The 16894-nt window shown below is 33.9% G+C and overlaps 1 protein-coding gene across 4 annotated transcripts in view; it reads left to right on the top strand.

The window, feature by feature from the left end:
* Positions 1 to 16240, top strand: part of CEP85L (centrosomal protein 85 like) — a 125201-nt gene extending 108961 nt beyond the window's left edge. For all 4 annotated transcript variants that reach the window (XM_006926125.3, XM_015600122.2, XM_015600121.2 and 1 more), the window contains 3 exons: positions 6197 to 6304; positions 8222 to 8453; positions 12131 to 16240. In XM_006926125.3, coding sequence (XP_006926187.1) covers positions 6197 to 6304; positions 8222 to 8453; positions 12131 to 12294 — 504 coding nt within the window. In that variant the 3' untranslated portion in view covers positions 12295 to 16240. The remainder of the gene's footprint in view (positions 1 to 6196; positions 6305 to 8221; positions 8454 to 12130) is intronic.
* Positions 16241 to 16894: the final 654 nt, after the last annotated feature.

Below are 16894 nucleotides of genomic sequence, written 5' to 3'. Positions count from 1 at the left end.
TCTGAAGCTCCATTAATTGCCTGCTGATCACTCTGTTGTTTTCATTGCTAGCCCATGGCATAAATTGCTTCACAGACGGATCCATTCCTGCGCCTTTGAAGGAATACTTCCTTAGGTTAATGTTTGAGATTTGTTCTGTTCTCAGGAGTGCTCTTCCTAGCTGTCTTTTTCACGGTTTCTCTCTGGGAATCTAGCCAGCTTGTAGCGTACCCTATACCTCTAATGAATATAACAGTATTCTCCCAACTGCCTTTCACCATGGCCTCCATTGTATTTGAAATTGCCCTTAGGCTTGCACTTCACACTCTGTAGCAAATGAATTCATTTCCTTAGGGAGACATTCAGAGACATTCTGTGGCCTGCTTCTCCCCAGGAAAAATCTCTGAGCCAGGTTATTGTCCGTGTGAACAAAATCAGCCTTCTCTCTGAGTGACTCTCTCTAGGAGGTAAGCACTCAGCAAAGGAGGGGCGGAGGCAGTAGCTCTGAGTGTCTGCTTGTCTCTCTCTGTGGAACCCCTGCCCCAGAAGCCAAAGCAAGGACAATCAGCGCCCCAGTAGTCTCAGTGGTACTCAGCCTAAGGTAAAGCCTCCATCCCATGAGGGGGAGCCCCCACCTTTTGCGGTACTTGCCTGGAAGTTAGCCTCAGCTATGAGTAGCTGAGGGCAGGATGAGAGATGCTGATGTCCTGCCACTACTGGGAAGATAATTCTCTCACTGGGAACTGGGGGTAGAGGGAGCCCTATGTTACTGGCTGTCCCAGTCTGAAGTGGAATTTCCATCTTGCTGAAATGAGAGAGTATTGGGATGGAGTGGATTTTGTTTCACATATCACAGTCTTATGCTATCCTTATAGAGTTTTGGTAGATTTTCTTGAATATATATGTTTCTTCATTTGCTATATGCCCCAGGACCATTTCCAGAAACTTTAAATGTCTATTTTTAAATAATTTTCAATAGAGAGCAAGTCCGAGGAGCTCCTCATGTCATCATGCTGGAAGCAGAACTCTCAGGCAGATTGTTTTTTAACATTATATCTGGTAGGAGGATGATAGTTAGGAAAGGAAATTAAGCTGTACAAATAGGACTACTTATGACTCATGAGATTTGTGAATAGGCAGACACCTAAGGGATTGTCTGCATACACACTGCATAATTTTCACAGTACTTTACAGGGCTGGAAATTCTTTTTGATGAATTTAAAGCCTGGAAAGGTTGAAGAACTTATCTGTGATTGCATAGCATATAAGCTGTAGACTCAGAACCTAGTTTTATCTGACTCTAAAATCTTATTCTGTTACCATTAACTCTACTTTTTTTTTTTCCCCACACTTGTTTGTTATTGAGATATAATTGACATATGACATTATATTAGTTTTAAGTATAAAACATAATGATTTGTTATTTTTATATATTGTTAAATGATCACCACAATAACTCTAGTTTACATTCATCACCACATAGTTACAGATTTTTTCTTATGAGGAGAACTTTTAAAATTTACTTTTAGCAACTTTCAAATATACAATACAATATTATTAACTATAGTCACCATGTTTTACATTATATCCCCAGGACTTATTTTATGACTTGAAGTTTATACTTCTTATCCCCTTCACCAATTTCACACACACATTACCCGCACACCCACCCGCTGCCGCCCTCTGCCTCTGGCAACCAGTCTGTTCGCTGGTATCTGGGATAAGTATCTCACTTAGCAAAATGCCCTCTAGGTCTATCTATGTTGTCAAAAATGGCAAGCTTTCTTTTTTTTATGGCTGAATAATATTCCATTTTAGATATACCATATTATCTATTCATCCATCATGGACACTTAGGTTGTTTTCATGTCTTCACTGTTGTAAATAATGCTGCAGTGAACTTGGAGGTACATATATCATTTTGGGATACTGTTTTTGTTTCCTTCGGGTAAATAGAAAAGGAATTATTAGATCATATGATAGTTCAATTTTTAATTTTTTGAGGAACCTCCATATTGTTTTCAATAGTGGCTGCACTAATTTACATTTCTACCAACAGAGCACATGGATTCCCTTTTCTCCACATCCCTGCCAACATTTATTATCTCTTATCTTTTTGATACTAGCCATCCTAACAGATATGAAGTGATAATCTCATTGTGGTTTTTGGTTTGCTTTTCCAGTGATTCGGGATGTTGAGCATCTTTTTGTGTATCTGTTGACCATCTTTATGTTGTTTTTGAAAAATGTTTGTTTATAACCTCAGCTCATTTTTTCATCAAATTGTTTAGCTATTTTTGCTTTTGTTGGTTTCTATGCATTAGATAAAAGAGCCACCTCTCCCAGTCTTAAAAGAATGGCCTCATATAGTAGATAAACTTTCTTTTGACTAGTTTTTTTTAAAGGTGTTGAGAGAAAATATTAAATATCATTCAGAGAATGCATTCTTCCTTATTAATGCTTTCTAGATACCATTATTATCTTACCTTGTTAAGTATACATGCTGCTTATTAATTGCTATTTCTTAAGATAGTAACACTATTACCTTACCTTTTATGTATAGATACATACACTATTGCAAAAATAGTGTGCTCGTGTTAGTCAAATCATAGCAATGTTAAATATTTACAAATTTCAACCAAAAAAATCTCAGAGGAACTTGCTTTTTAAGGTTTTTTTGTTGTTGTTGTCTGATTTATTTAACTAGACACAATAAATTAAAAACCTGTAGCATAAATCCTATTATAATAAAAATAGGTAAGTGTGTAGACTAGTATATAAAAATTAGACAAAATTTTCCATTTTATAACTTAGGGATAAGTTTAGTTTCATTTGTGATGTTTATGTTAAGGATCATTTTAAAGATGTAAATTATTTTTGAAAATATTGTATCATATTTCAAAAGGGGGGTTTCTTTCCTTCCATTCTCTATCTGTGCTTCTCATGGCTTTAAATATAATATGTATGCTTACTACATCCTAATTTTTATCTCCAGCTAAAAATTCTCCCCTTACCTTACAATTTGTGTATCCGATTGCCTACTTGATATCACCATTTGACATAACTGAATTTCTTATTTCCCTCAACCGAAAAATAATAAACCCTGCTATACCTTCCATATTTACCATCATGATTAATGGCAAATCTGACCTTCCATTTGCTCAGTCTGAAAACCTTAGACTTATCCTTGACTTCTCCCCCACTTCACATTTGGGAGCAAATCCCATTACTTTCCAAATATATCTAGCTTCTGGGTCCCTTCTCCCAACATCTATTGTTGTCACCCTTGTCCAAGCTATCTTCATTCTTTATCTGGAGTATTTCTTCCTGCTTCCACCCTTGCTTGCCTACGGTCTGTTCTCATCAACCCGAGTGACCTATAAACAGAAGCAGATCACATTATATTTTTCCCCAAATTCTTCACTGGTTCCTCATTTTCTCCAGAGTAAAAATCAGAGTTATTCCATTGGCTTACAAGGCCTTACACAATCTGTTCCCCACACTGCCTTCCTCTCTGACTTTATCTTTTACTATTTTTTTGCCACCCTGACTCTCTTTTCTCAAACACAGAAGACACTGTCTGCCTCAGAACCTTTGCACTGACTGAAATATACTCTCTGGATAGCCATGAGACTGTCTTTTACCTACTTCAAACCTTTGCTCAGTTGTCACCTTTTCCATGAACCCTTACTCTACCTCATTTGAGATTTCAACCTCCTCTCATGAGCTCTGTTTGTTCTCCAAGCACTGTTAAATTCTGATGTATAATACTATGTAACTTATATATTTATTATGTTTATTTTCTTTGGTCTTTTTCTTCCTAGCAAAAGTTATACAGGGACCAAGAGTTTTCAGTATTTTATTCACTGATATATCATTCAGTGCACAGATAGTGCTTGGCTATAATTTTTGTAGAATGAATGAATGCATGTTTGTGAACTGTGTTTGTGAAACTCCTGTATGGCATGTGTGTTTGCATATATTTCTCCATGTGTGTGTGTGTGTTTATAGTAAAACTGCTAACATATGTTTTTTAAAAATATTTCTTCTAAAATTGTGTTTGTGGAGTATATAGAATTTTTATTAAGGCACATCCGGTTTTCCTTTATTTGAGCTATTTGTGTATGGGGCAAAGGGTTAAAATTTACATCAAAACAATAAATGTGCTTAAAACCATTTTCAACTTTAAGAATGATTATGATAAATACCTATAAGTTAGTAACTTAGAATTAAAAAATTATTAAACTGGAAATTTTAAGAGAAATTGTAGAAATTAAAAACTTGAAAATGTAAGTTTTTAATTTCAGTAATCCCATTCTAAGCTTAGTAGAAATTTTTCTTTCTCCCCTTTTTTCTTAAACTTTAACCATATGCTTTTTCATACAATTTAGGATAGAGAATTAATTAATCTTTTAGGTGAAATGTTATTATCAGACAGCTATAGCACTCATACCTAGTATTATCCTAGAAATTGTAGAGCATTTGGTTTTTTTAGGATAAGCATATCTGTAAATTCTTTCCCCTACTAAAGGGCTGCTTGATAAATGCCCTTAAACTTAACCAACATAACATGCTAAGCTTGATATATTTACAAATTCAATTTTCCTTCTTATGACAAACAGCACTATTGCCAGACATTTCTGATTTATTCTGATGGAGATTATTTCTTCACTGATTAAAATTTAGTCTTACATAGGAACATGCTAATTAGAATAGCTAATTATTAGTCACAGTCAACATGACTTTGAATTGGTAAAAATATAAAACACTGTAATCTTTTAAAGAATTATATTACAGCATTATGAAAATACCTTTTGGGTTCAGTTTTCATTGTTAAAATGTGAGATTTAGAGTAGTTTATCTGTGGTGCCTTTTTTTTTTTTTAACAATTCTAATAACATAGTCACAAATCTTAAACAAATTTAGGATGAATTCTGAATGATAGCCCAATATTCTTGTCATGACAGTAAGCATTGATCTTTAGCTAGGTAAATATATCCCCATATATCATTCAATCAAATAAGATTTGATTCAATCAAATGGAGTTACAAAGGAATTTCAGTATCCAAAGATACAGTACTGAGAACCCATGTGACTTGGTGCTGTGAGATTCATTTTTGTGAAATATAAAACAAATTTTCCCTAGAAGGAAGTGTAGTTACTATAGAGCTTAATTCCTTTGTATTCAACTTTTGAGTTAAAAAATGTAATTTAGCAAATCAAAGTAAAAAGCAACAAAGTTGAATATTTGTTGTTGAGAACTGTTTTATACATACAGAGTCTTACCTCAACTTATGGTGACAGTTATCCTCTTATTCCATCCAGAGATAACATGAGGGGGAAAAAAACTTAATAGTGGATCGTGTGCTATTTAGGTGGTCAGTATTCTGAAGTATTTTCAGAATTGAGACTAAATACAGTCCTGAGGGGAAAAAAATGAAGTCATTTTTCTAGTCATATGTTTATTGATCTTGTAGTTTAACAAGAAGAAAGATGTTGATAGAAATACCTAGAAATCACTGGTAACTACAGGTTTATGGCAAGTTTTTTCTTTGGTGTGTAGCTGAAAATCAGACGTAAGCTGAAATGACTTAAGTACTCTTAAAATATCCTATATGCTACTTTGGCATTCTCAAGATTTTCTTACAATAGTATTGTGTCTGGGTAAGTTGTAATAATATAATGGAGTTAAGAGATTAGTTTATCAAAGTCCTATAATAGGTCTTAGCCCTGAATTTAACATTTTAGTCACTTAGAATACTATACACTGATAAAGGAATATTTAGCTGTGTTTCAAATGATAGAAAATAGGGATGGTTTTATGGTCTTAAGATTTTATTATCTTGTATGTTATTAATCATAAGAAAAATGTTTTTAAAAAGTCTAGATTTGCTAATACACTCCCAACATGTAAACAAAAATTAATTAATAAAATTAGTTTGTAATACAGCATGAAACAGCAACTTTAGATTTAACATGTTTTACCTAGCTTAAAAACTTTCTTGGTAAAGATAGTATTAGGATTTTTTTCTTCTTTGTAGTCATATATTCTAGAAGTAATGCGGGTGTGGGTTGATTTAAACATGAACACTTCATCTTCTAAGGGGCTGGGGAGGTTAAATCTAAAGTATTCAAAGCCAGTATTCCTGGTTACCTACCTGATTGCATTTTGTTTTCAGCATTGACATGGTTTACTTCATAATTCTCTTTATTCTAGTCTATGCAAGGGAAACTGTCTAAAGAAAAACTGACCACTCAAAAGATGATGGAAGAGCTGGAAAAGAAAGAAAGAAACCTACAGCGATTAACAGAAACATTGCTTGACGTGAGTAAAAGAAATTCAAATTACTTTCAAAGGATGATCTAGTACCTATTTAAGTTAAAGCAAATGCTTATTTGTACATTTTCATATAACATTTTTAATTGAAGACTTGATTTTGATGTGCCAGTTAATTAAATCCATTAGATTTATTACTAAAATTATAATAAAGACAAATATATTTTTTTATATGTTAGAATACAATTTCATAAACTCTACTACAGCAAAATCAAATGTTAGATAGAGATTAGGTACCAAAACCATTGAATGAGGCATAAATTGAATATAATTACCCTTGAAAATACTTAAGGAAGGTGCAGAGTTGACACAGTCTTTGGGGTCGATCACACTTTCTTCATTTAATTGTGAGATGAAATACTTGGCTTGCATTTAAGGACTTGTTATACAAATAATACTGTTTTGTTTTGGTTTTTTTAACTATCTTAATGCCATTTTGCCTCTTAAATACTTCAGAATGCATTTCCAAAAATTAGGGACATTTTCCTACATAACCATGTCATCATTATCATTTCCAATAAGAATAATATTCCTTGATATTTGATAATAACCTAGTGTATATTAAAAATTCCCCCCTTCACAAATCTTTTTTGTAGTGACTTGAAACCAGAATTCATTAAGGACCATGAGTTGTATTTCATTTTGTATTGTAATCTAAGATCCCCATCTTCTCCTATATGTTAGTGACTTGTCAGACCTTCTAGATTTGTCTGATTGTTTCCTCCTGGTGTCATTTATCTTGTTCTCTACCTGTTCTATTTCTTGTAAGCTAGAAGTTAGAGCTAAAGATATCATAAGATTCAGGTCAAACATTTTTTGACATGAGTACTTTGTAGGTGTTCTTCACACCATCAAATTATATATGTTTGGTTATCCCACTGTAAGTGACATAAATACGGACCTCACTGGCTTAAGGTGGTAACAGACTGATATATTTTTCATTGTAGCATTAGAGCCTCTGCAAACAGCAGGTAATCTGTGGAGTGATAGTTGAGCAACTGTTGAATGACTATGCAGTTTACTCTAGCACCTTTTCTCTTGAGGGTTTGAATACCTGCCAGTGAGCATTGTCTGAATCATTAAATGATTGAAAGAATGGTATCTTTTTCTAATTACATCATTATTCTTACATTTACCAGCTGATATTCATTTATTTAAAAAACATATATTTTCCTCATCAACATAGGCTATTTGGTTATTCTGAAATGCAGTCCTAACTGGGAAGCTAGTTAAACTTGCCTTTCATTAGCAGTTTTCAGGATGAGGAATAGATGGTGACAGTTTTGGGGATGAAGTGAGGATAACTTTTAAGATGTAATAAATCATGAATTCACATCGATGCTTCCAATTCAGATTTAACAATTCAGAGTTGTTCAGGGTATTTTTTTTTCCTCTTTTGATTGTTTACTTGTATCTCTTTTTCTCTTACACTGAAAATTTTGATTACTATTAACATAACATGTATACTTATTTTTCAATATACAAAAAATAGTCTCAAAGTAACTAAATCACTATTGCTGCTAACTACAGGATGAAGTTTAAAGTTTTATTGTAGTTCTTTTTATTCTTAGAATAAATCTTGTTATAGAAAAATACATACTCAACCAAGATACTCATTATGCGTGAGCATTGGACACTCCTAGAAACTAAGACTATTTGGATTTATGTTTCCTCTCTCAGATTTACTGTATATGTAATGGTACAGATGGTACAGAAGAACCATTTCTACTATTTAAATTATTGTTCTCTTTTTTTTTTCCTATTGTATGTATGCAGTTAAATTTGGTTAATATGCATGTAATATAATTCTACTACAGACTTGGGGAAAAATATTAACCTGTATGGCTTTTGAGTACCTTTCCTGTGTTCTGACCACCAGATTTTTGTTTTTTTTATCCATTGCAGAACCAAAGACAAACAGAAGAGACATGCTCTTTATTGGATCAGGGCCAGGAAGCAGACCAATCCAGGCAGCAAACAGTTCTTTCCAAAAGGCCACTATTTGATTTGAGTGTGATTGATCAGCTGTTCAAGGAAATGTCCTATTGTTTGTTTGACTTGAAGGCATTGTGTAGTATCCTTAATCAGCGTGCTCAGGGCAAGGAGCCTAATCTTTCATTATTACTGGGAATCAGATGTAAGTGGCTAATGACTTGTTCTTACAGTATTAACAATTAGAAACTTGCCTTCATGAATCAGGAACTTCTGACTGTGTTTTCCCTATTTAGTTTTAATTTCCTCAGATTTATAAATCTCTTTCCTACTTAGATTTATAAATCTCTGAATCAGTCTGGGTCTACATATTGTTATTACTTCATTGCTAGAACTTACTTCATACTTATAGAAGTGAGCAGGGTCATAGTTGGTATGGAATGCCACTTGCTAGAATGCCTGCAGATCTACCTGTGTGGATGAGCTATGCTGAATCTGTTAATATGTGACTGGAGTGATAATAGTTAGGTGTGATTTCCTGATTACTCTTCTAAATATAAAAATTCTATTTGCTTTCATGTGGTGATTGTATAAATGAGTGACCCAGCCATCTGTCCACTGGTAAAATATTGGAGAAATAACAGTCACTTGCTTTCCTATGTAGTGTATGTTCTGTGGCAGTTGCTTAATGTAAATGCCAGTGCTGTCACATGAACCAATTTCCGTGGCCTACAGATCTGTTGCTCTTGTCATGCATACCTGCTGGCTTTGTCCCTTTTAATGTCACACTCACCCATTTTGCCTTAGTTTTACCTGCACATAGTCATAAGAGCTGCTGCAGGAATATCCTGACGTCCCTTTCTTTCTGTGCTACTGTGCAGGAACCTTCATCTCTGCATATGGCTCTAAATTATTATAATATTGACATGTTGGTTCTTGAGTTAGGAGATATGATTGAAGTAAGACCATAAGCTTTATACACCTACTTGTTATCTTGAGTAATTACCTAAAAATATAGTAAATATGTGACTGGAATAGTTTTTTTTATTGCAAATTTTCACATTTGTAGATGAGAAAATCAGTATTATTGTCTCATTAACTCTCAGTTTGTGTATCCAACTCCAGAAATTAAATTTAATATATAATATACTAAACTAAAGTATGAAGTACAAATGCTATAATTTTTTTTTTTTTTTGAGTGGGGACTAGTTTTGTTTTCAGTTTTATCAAAAAGAGTCCACCATCTTGCATCATAATAGTTGTTTTGGCAAACCAAATATACAGGGCTCTTGATCAAAGTGTATCACTTATTAATGAAACACTTAACTGTGCTCAGAGATGTTTGCAGAATTTCCCCCTCCACTTTATAGATGTTCGTTCACAAATATGATTGTGGGTGTGCAAAAAACACTTTAAAGTTTAAGTGTATTCACTCAGTCAGTACATATTTGTTAAATGTCTTCTGTAAGCCACACATTAAGGTGCTAATGTTGCAGATAATTTGAACAGAGCCCTTGTTCACACATTAACCAAATTATTAGAGCATTGCGATAAGTACTGTAATTGAGATGTGGACAGAGACTATAGCAGCACAAGGGAAAAAGAAAACAAATCCACTTGGCAAGGGCTATGAAGGCTCCATGGAGGAAGAGAAAGAAGTTTGCCAGGTGAACATGGGGTGGTTTAGTAGCAGTGATCTCTTTGAACAAGAAACAAAAGTTCACTCTCAGAAGACTCATTTTCTCTGCCATTTTCGTGATAGTCACTCTTTAAATTATTTTGTAACCTACATTTGCACTCTTTTATATAGTATTTTGTTAACTTTTTCAGTAATAGGATGAGTGCTATTCTAATATGAAAAAAGGGAGATTTAAGAACTTTGCCGCATTTGCCTCTCAATATATACTTCTTTCAGTCCTTAAAGTTTAGCCCCAGAATTCTTGCCTTATAGTTTGGCATTGTAAAAATTAGACCAGCCAGCTAATTTGTCAAAAACCAGTGAATTCTTTTGAATCCTGTCTCATCACTCCATGGATTATCAGTTGATACTGTTCACCCATCCTTCTTAAAACTCTCTGCTACCATGGTTTCCATGGCAGCGCTCTCTAGGTTCGACTTCTGCCTTTATGACTGACTGCTCACAGTCTTCTATGGAATTCTCTGCCACTTAAATATTGGTGTCCTCCAGAAACCTTTTGTTTTTGTTTTTTTGTTTCTCTTTTTATGTACTTTCTCTGAGTAATCTTATCCACATCCTGTTGTGTTCTGTTATTGCTGTAACTTTGACCCATACAGACGTTTGTCTCTTATTTTGCCTAGAACGTTCCTTCTGGGTTCCCATTTATATTGACTTGTATATTAGAACCAGGTGTTTCATAGGCATCACAGACTCAACAAGTCCAAAACAGAACCTATTTTTCTACCCTCCGTAAACCTACTATTCCTCTCAGTGAGTAGCACCACCTATCACCCCAACCCAGGTTTTATCCTTTTCTATCTGCTGTGTGTCTCATGCCCATTCCCTGGCCCCTATGCAAGTTAATGATGATTGGGCTCTATCATTTCTATCAGTTCTTTTCTAATTCTAAAATTTATTCCTACTATTATATCTCCATTGCACTGTTGCCTTAATTCAAGCTTTCCTCTGGACTAGTCTCTCTGTCAGCCATCTTGCCCACCCCTCCCCGCCACCCCTACTCTGTTTTTCACATTGCTGCCAGAGTGATTTGTTGAAACTATGATTTCTGATTTCCTAATACATACACTTCCCTAAAGTAGAGATAGATAGCTCACACCGGCCTCTCAAGCCTTATTTCTTGGCACGCTCCTCTTTCATAATTTGTGCTCTATCATTTTAGAGCTGGTTACCAATTTTCTTGAAGTTTCTCAAATTCTATCAGACTATTTGATCTTCTCCTTTTATACCTTCGTTCAGTCTGCCTTCTTGGCCCATCCACTAAACCTGTCCCCTCTCCAGTTAGGCCTGGTTGTTCTCTTATGTCTCTGTAGCCTGTGTGTAGTAGTCAGTCATCAACAGTACCTGACTATGCTTATTTTTTTATGAAAGTGTATGTAAATTATTGAGTTAGCCACTGTCTCCATTATGTTTACTTACATTAACATCTAGCATAGTGCTTGGATTATGGCAGGTGTTCAATTAGCGTTTGTTAAAATAAGTTATCTGACTCTTTTGGCTCCAATAAGCTACCAGGGTCAATGAAGTTATAGTATAAAGAAAGATTTATTTTACAATCACTGGCTCCACCTGCTTTTATGTTGAGATATGCTGACAAAGAGAGGAACCTGGAGTAAGTAAAAGCTATCTATCTCAGGGCCTCATTCAGTTATTCAACCATTGAGCACCTAGCTATCAGCCTAATTCTCTCCCTTTCCCTCTCCCTCTCTCTCCTCTCTTCTCTCTCCCCCCTCCCCCATACACACACACATATATATGTGTATATATATACTTTATGTTTTCGTGTCAATAAACCCACTTTTCAGTCTATAAAAATATAAGGTATCACCTCTCACCACACAAATGATTTGTCAAATGGGAAGAACTAAGTGCTCTGGTTGAGCTCAAGTAAAGTTATTAGAGGATGTTCTTTTGTATTTTAGGAATATTGTCATCTGTCAAACCTGTTAAATTTCTATGTGTTACTATATGAATTTAATGCATTTTAATTAGCAAAATTTTAACAGGACCAGGTAGATAAGATCTATTTAATATTGAATGATGCATAATTTAAAACTGAGCCTAACTGGTATTCAGTGTACAGCATTATGTTACCAATGATAATTAAATTGAAAATCCTAAAATTGCCTTTGTCAAAAAAAAAAAACAAAAACATGAGACTTTTTCTCCGTATTTTATTTCTGCAGCACTGAACTGTTCAGCTGAAGAGACTGAGAATGACCACAGCCCAGAAACACTCACTAAAAAACTGTCAGATGTATGCCAGTTACGGAGGGACATCGATGAGTTAAGGACTACAATATCAGACCGCTACGCTCAGGACATGGGAGACAACTGTATTACGCAGTAATCAAGTGTTGGTTCCACAGCAATAATGACCCCTTGTTAGATGCTGCTGTGTTACATTTCTTCATCTTTCTTTTTAGGAGCCATATCGGAAAGTTGCAAGTGACACATGACTTGTACATAGGATTTTTTTCTGTGGGTTTTGTTTTGTTTTTTGGGGAGGGAAAGGGATGTAAGGCGATCTGGAAGGGGCTTAGCTAATCAGGACAAAAATCAGATTACCATTTGAAGATGTGATAAAGTTTATAAGAAAAAGAAATTCTGTATTCTCAAACTACTGATTGTAGGACCAAGCTGTGAAGAGTGCCCTTCAGATAAAGAGGATAGGATTTCTTTTTATCCTGTTGTGTGTGTGTGCGCGCGCATGCGTGAGCACGCATTTGTGTTTATTTACAAAATTACAAGGATTTCTAGGGTCAAAACAAAGCTTCTGAAAAAGGCATACACTTTTTATTCTTATATTTCTTTTTTTTTTTTTTTTCATGTAGAAGCTTGTATTGTACTTTTGGGTTTTCAAAGGCTGGCTAAACAAGAGTTCCAGCAGCAGGCAGTAGCAGTATTCTAGTAGGAGTGCACAAGGCAAAACCATTACATTTTGAACGACCAGTGTACTGAGATTATGCGATTGTGGGTCGGGTTGGTGTTAGTACTGTAGATAAGTCAGCTATTTTTCCAGAGTGATTGTGGATTGCCTTAGAGGTGTGAAATTTTGATGTGATGATCTTTTTCACTAGCCTAGTAATTTATATATTACAAGGCAGTTAACATAATTTCAACTAATTTTAACACGTCTGTTGCTACTTAGAGTTTTTTTACTTACGTTTTACATGTAGATATATGTATATGTATTAATGTAAACAAAGCCATATATAATTCATGCAAACCTTCTAAGGTCTCCTTTCATTATTGTGAAAGAAAGATTAAAAGAGTGACTCTGGAACAATAGCTTATTTATCAAAATCTCAATTGTTTACATTTTAACAGCTTTGTATCTGTTTTAAAGTTGAAACTACTTTAAGAAAAAGCCAACCTGTCTTCTTTATATCTGAATTATCACTAGCATAAAACAAAATCTAAATCAGGTGATATTTCAATTCTTTATATTAGGTAAAGTACATTAAAAACAGAATTTTTCATGGAACACAAATTTGGTTAGGTTAGGTTAGTTCTACTGGAGTACAAGATATCACTATGAAATGCAACCGAGTTTTAAGTAGTCATCCAGTCATTAAACTTCCAAATGAGTATTTCCCTGTTTTAATTGGTGTTTTGGAAAGACTGCCTTCAGAGTATTCATTTTTAAGGTGATCATTTGTTTATAAATTGTACCCAAAAGCTAATATGAAGAATTTTGCCTCATGAAAGTATCTAAAAATAGCCCTTTATAATAAATTAGATAGTAACATCTAAAAGAGTTAGGCCACAGGTGCAGCACACGTTTTTATATCTCTTTGAATAAAGTCCCCTCCTCCCAGGCCCAGCCTCCACAATTTTGGAAATAAAAGCACCCTAAAATACAGTACTAATGGACAAAAAAAAAATCACTGATTTGGGTCACTAAGTTCTTACTCTTAGGTTTTTAGTATATGTTTTGGGGTTTTATGGTTATTTTGTTTTAAACAGACTTGGTCATTTGTATTCATCTACTGTAGATATATTTTTGTTTTGTAACTTTGTTGGGATAAAATATTTTGTTTTTAAAAATAAGTGTTCTGAAAGTTACAGAATTTGGCTTAATTCACATATCTTAAGGTAAATTTTTTTAACTTAATAGGAAATTAACAAACTATTGCTGATATAGTTCATTTTCCAAAATATATGCTCCATAAGAAAGGAAATTAAGATGTGATAGTTTAAGTACAACCTTGAATTACAAAATGTAATCTTTTGGGAGTTTGGAGTTTGTGAAGGGATCTAGATAAGTAGACAGCCTTGAAGGGTATTTTTGGGAAATCAAACTAGTAGTATTCAAATTCATCAATATTTAATTTTGAGTTTTATTTTTCGGAAAATTCTCTCCCAAGACAACCTCTGTGTTAGTTTGAAACAAATGAACTGAGGTATTCTTAGAAGTTATTACAGTGGTATAGATCTGAGATGAAAACTTAATTTTAAAGTAAATCTATTTGAAAATCTCCTTAGTTATGAAAACTTTTAAATTATTCTTTTGTGAATTAAATGCTTGTCTTCTAAGGAAGTTTCATAGGCAGTATTAATATTTATTATTAGTCTTCTGAGTTTTGACATTGAGCTTATTTTGTCTCTTATAATAAGAGACCTAGATTACCTGTGCAGATCAAAGGCACAATGGTTGTTTTTTCATTTGGTATCAGAAAAAAAGGATTTTACTTAAACTGTTAATAAATTTTCAGTGGCCTCTAATTTTAAAAAGCTTAAGTATTAACTAGGTAAGTCATTCTTGAATTTTTCTTTTAATTAATGTGGTCCTTTCTTATATTTGAAATATGATTCAGTATTTAATGTTAACAGTATTATATTTCAGTGAAATTTATTTGGTTATGACAGTTTTTAAACTGAATCAGATTTTTTTTCAATAGCTTGTTAAGAGACAATCTCAAGGGCTGGAAAGTGTTGCTAAAATGAATATTGTACATTACTGACTTAATAAGCTTATAAATTAATTTTGTCATAGTTGAATACTTAATCTCAGAGGATATTTTTAAAGGAACTACTTTATTTGGAAAACATTCTTTCATATCAGTAATAGTTCATTGAATAAATAGCAGCTGAGAACTTGGACTGTATTTTTAAATAATTCACCTCAGTCATACCTTTCATTTGGATTATTGACATTCTTTTGTGTAGATTTCTACCATTGTAGATATGTAATTATGGTAATAAGCAATTCTTATAACCATGCTCACTCAGACCATATCATTTAAAACTGCCAGTAGCTATAGCTCTCAGAGCCAAAGTTACTTCATTTCATTTTCATTTTTAACAATTCTTTTCAATGTTCACAAAACAAGAAAAACTATTAATTGTTTGGTATAAAGAGTATAATTTCTAATTCACCCCAAAATGCTATGGTGTTATATTGCTGTATGATATAGTATTACACATTTAATCATGAAGGGGGAACGATTTTGGATTTTTGGATTTTTTTCTTATTTAAAGAAGTGTTGAGTATATTAAGAATGTAGTTTCAAATCCATAAGTCATTAACAACACCATTGGAGCTGCATACAGAGAGAACCTTTGTGCCTTTTTGCCTGCAGTAAGCATTCATTTCTGTTTAAATGAGTTATAAGAATGTTGATGATTATTGCACCTTGTTTTTCTGTAAATAGACTGATTAAGGATTTTTTTAAAGCAAGGCGCAGTTTTTCATTACTAGGTAAATAGATAGTAAACATGAGAGGAGGTATCAGATATATGTCTTTGGAGCCCAACCTTTTCCCTGTGTAGCGAGCAGGAAACTCCTTTGGAATGTCATGTTTGTATATGTGTGTACATATATGTATAAATAGTTATTTAAATACATAAGCATAAAATTCAGCATCACATTGATGTGATGACAAGATGCAGTAAGGTGCTAGGTGGTTTCATTAAAAGCACAGAAGAGTGTGTAATCAGTCACTATGACTGGTGGTTTTTGTAAACTAGGTTCACTTTTTGAACCACCCAAAATACCTCGTGTAAATACAGCAGTCATGACTTAATTGAAATACAGTTATTGTAAAAAGAATGTGAAGCCACTGGTTGGCTTATGCCTTCTGATCTATCATTCTTGCCTCTTTTTTTGAAAAGAGGTGGTTTTTTTCTTTTTGTTTTTTAATGCGGTTTACAGCTAGAATTTTGAATGCCAAAGTTCTATTTATTAAGTTTAAAAAAGTTTTCAATGTTAATGGCTAAGTATTTTTCCACTGGACTTTGTTTGTTGATGTTGGAATTTGTATTTACAGAGAAATAAATTTTTTATAAAAAGATTTATGTCTTCTAACTACCTGATGTTAATATAAGAATGTATTTGAAATTTCAGACTCTCTTGAATTCTCAGTGACTTGACTTTTAGGTAAACATGCTCGATAAATACCCAAGAGAATCTTTGTCTAGAACATGGAAACTTCTGCTTTCAGATTGTCTTACAGTTTCTTTTCAGTTACTAAAAAGCGTTTTCTCCTGGCCTTTCCATGAAGGGCACTGAGATTTTCTGACGACAGCTGCCGTAAATACAAAGGCATGCCTGTATCCTTTTAAACCTATAGTGCTATGTCCTTCCTTTGAATTTCTAAAATCCCTATTTATATCAAGAGTGTCCTTTCTACTTTTCTAACAGACAAATCTGGTTTCACTTTTTCGTATTGCTGAAAAGTTGGGCTGGAAAGTCAAATCTTGTTTTTATTTCCCCCCTTCTAATCAAAGGTCGAAATATTACTGCAACATATACAGATGTGACCTTGTTAAAAGGTTATACTGTGCAGGATCTTGACATCTTGACGGTGGTGGTTTGCCAGCCTAGGCCCAGAGATGCCCTGTGGATGGCATGCTGGGTCCTTGTTCTGACATATGGGCTGTAGCCTCCATGTCTCTAGGAAGTTGGTTACTATTCGGATTAGCAGTATTTGTTTCCAGTCCAACTA

The sequence above is a fragment of the Pteropus alecto genome, unplaced genomic scaffold (genome assembly GCF_000325575.1).
Source record: "Pteropus alecto unplaced genomic scaffold, ASM32557v1 scaffold79, whole genome shotgun sequence".
Classification (NCBI taxonomy): domain Eukaryota; kingdom Metazoa; phylum Chordata; class Mammalia; order Chiroptera; family Pteropodidae; genus Pteropus; species Pteropus alecto.
This window is presented reverse-complemented; position numbering and strand designations above follow the sequence as displayed.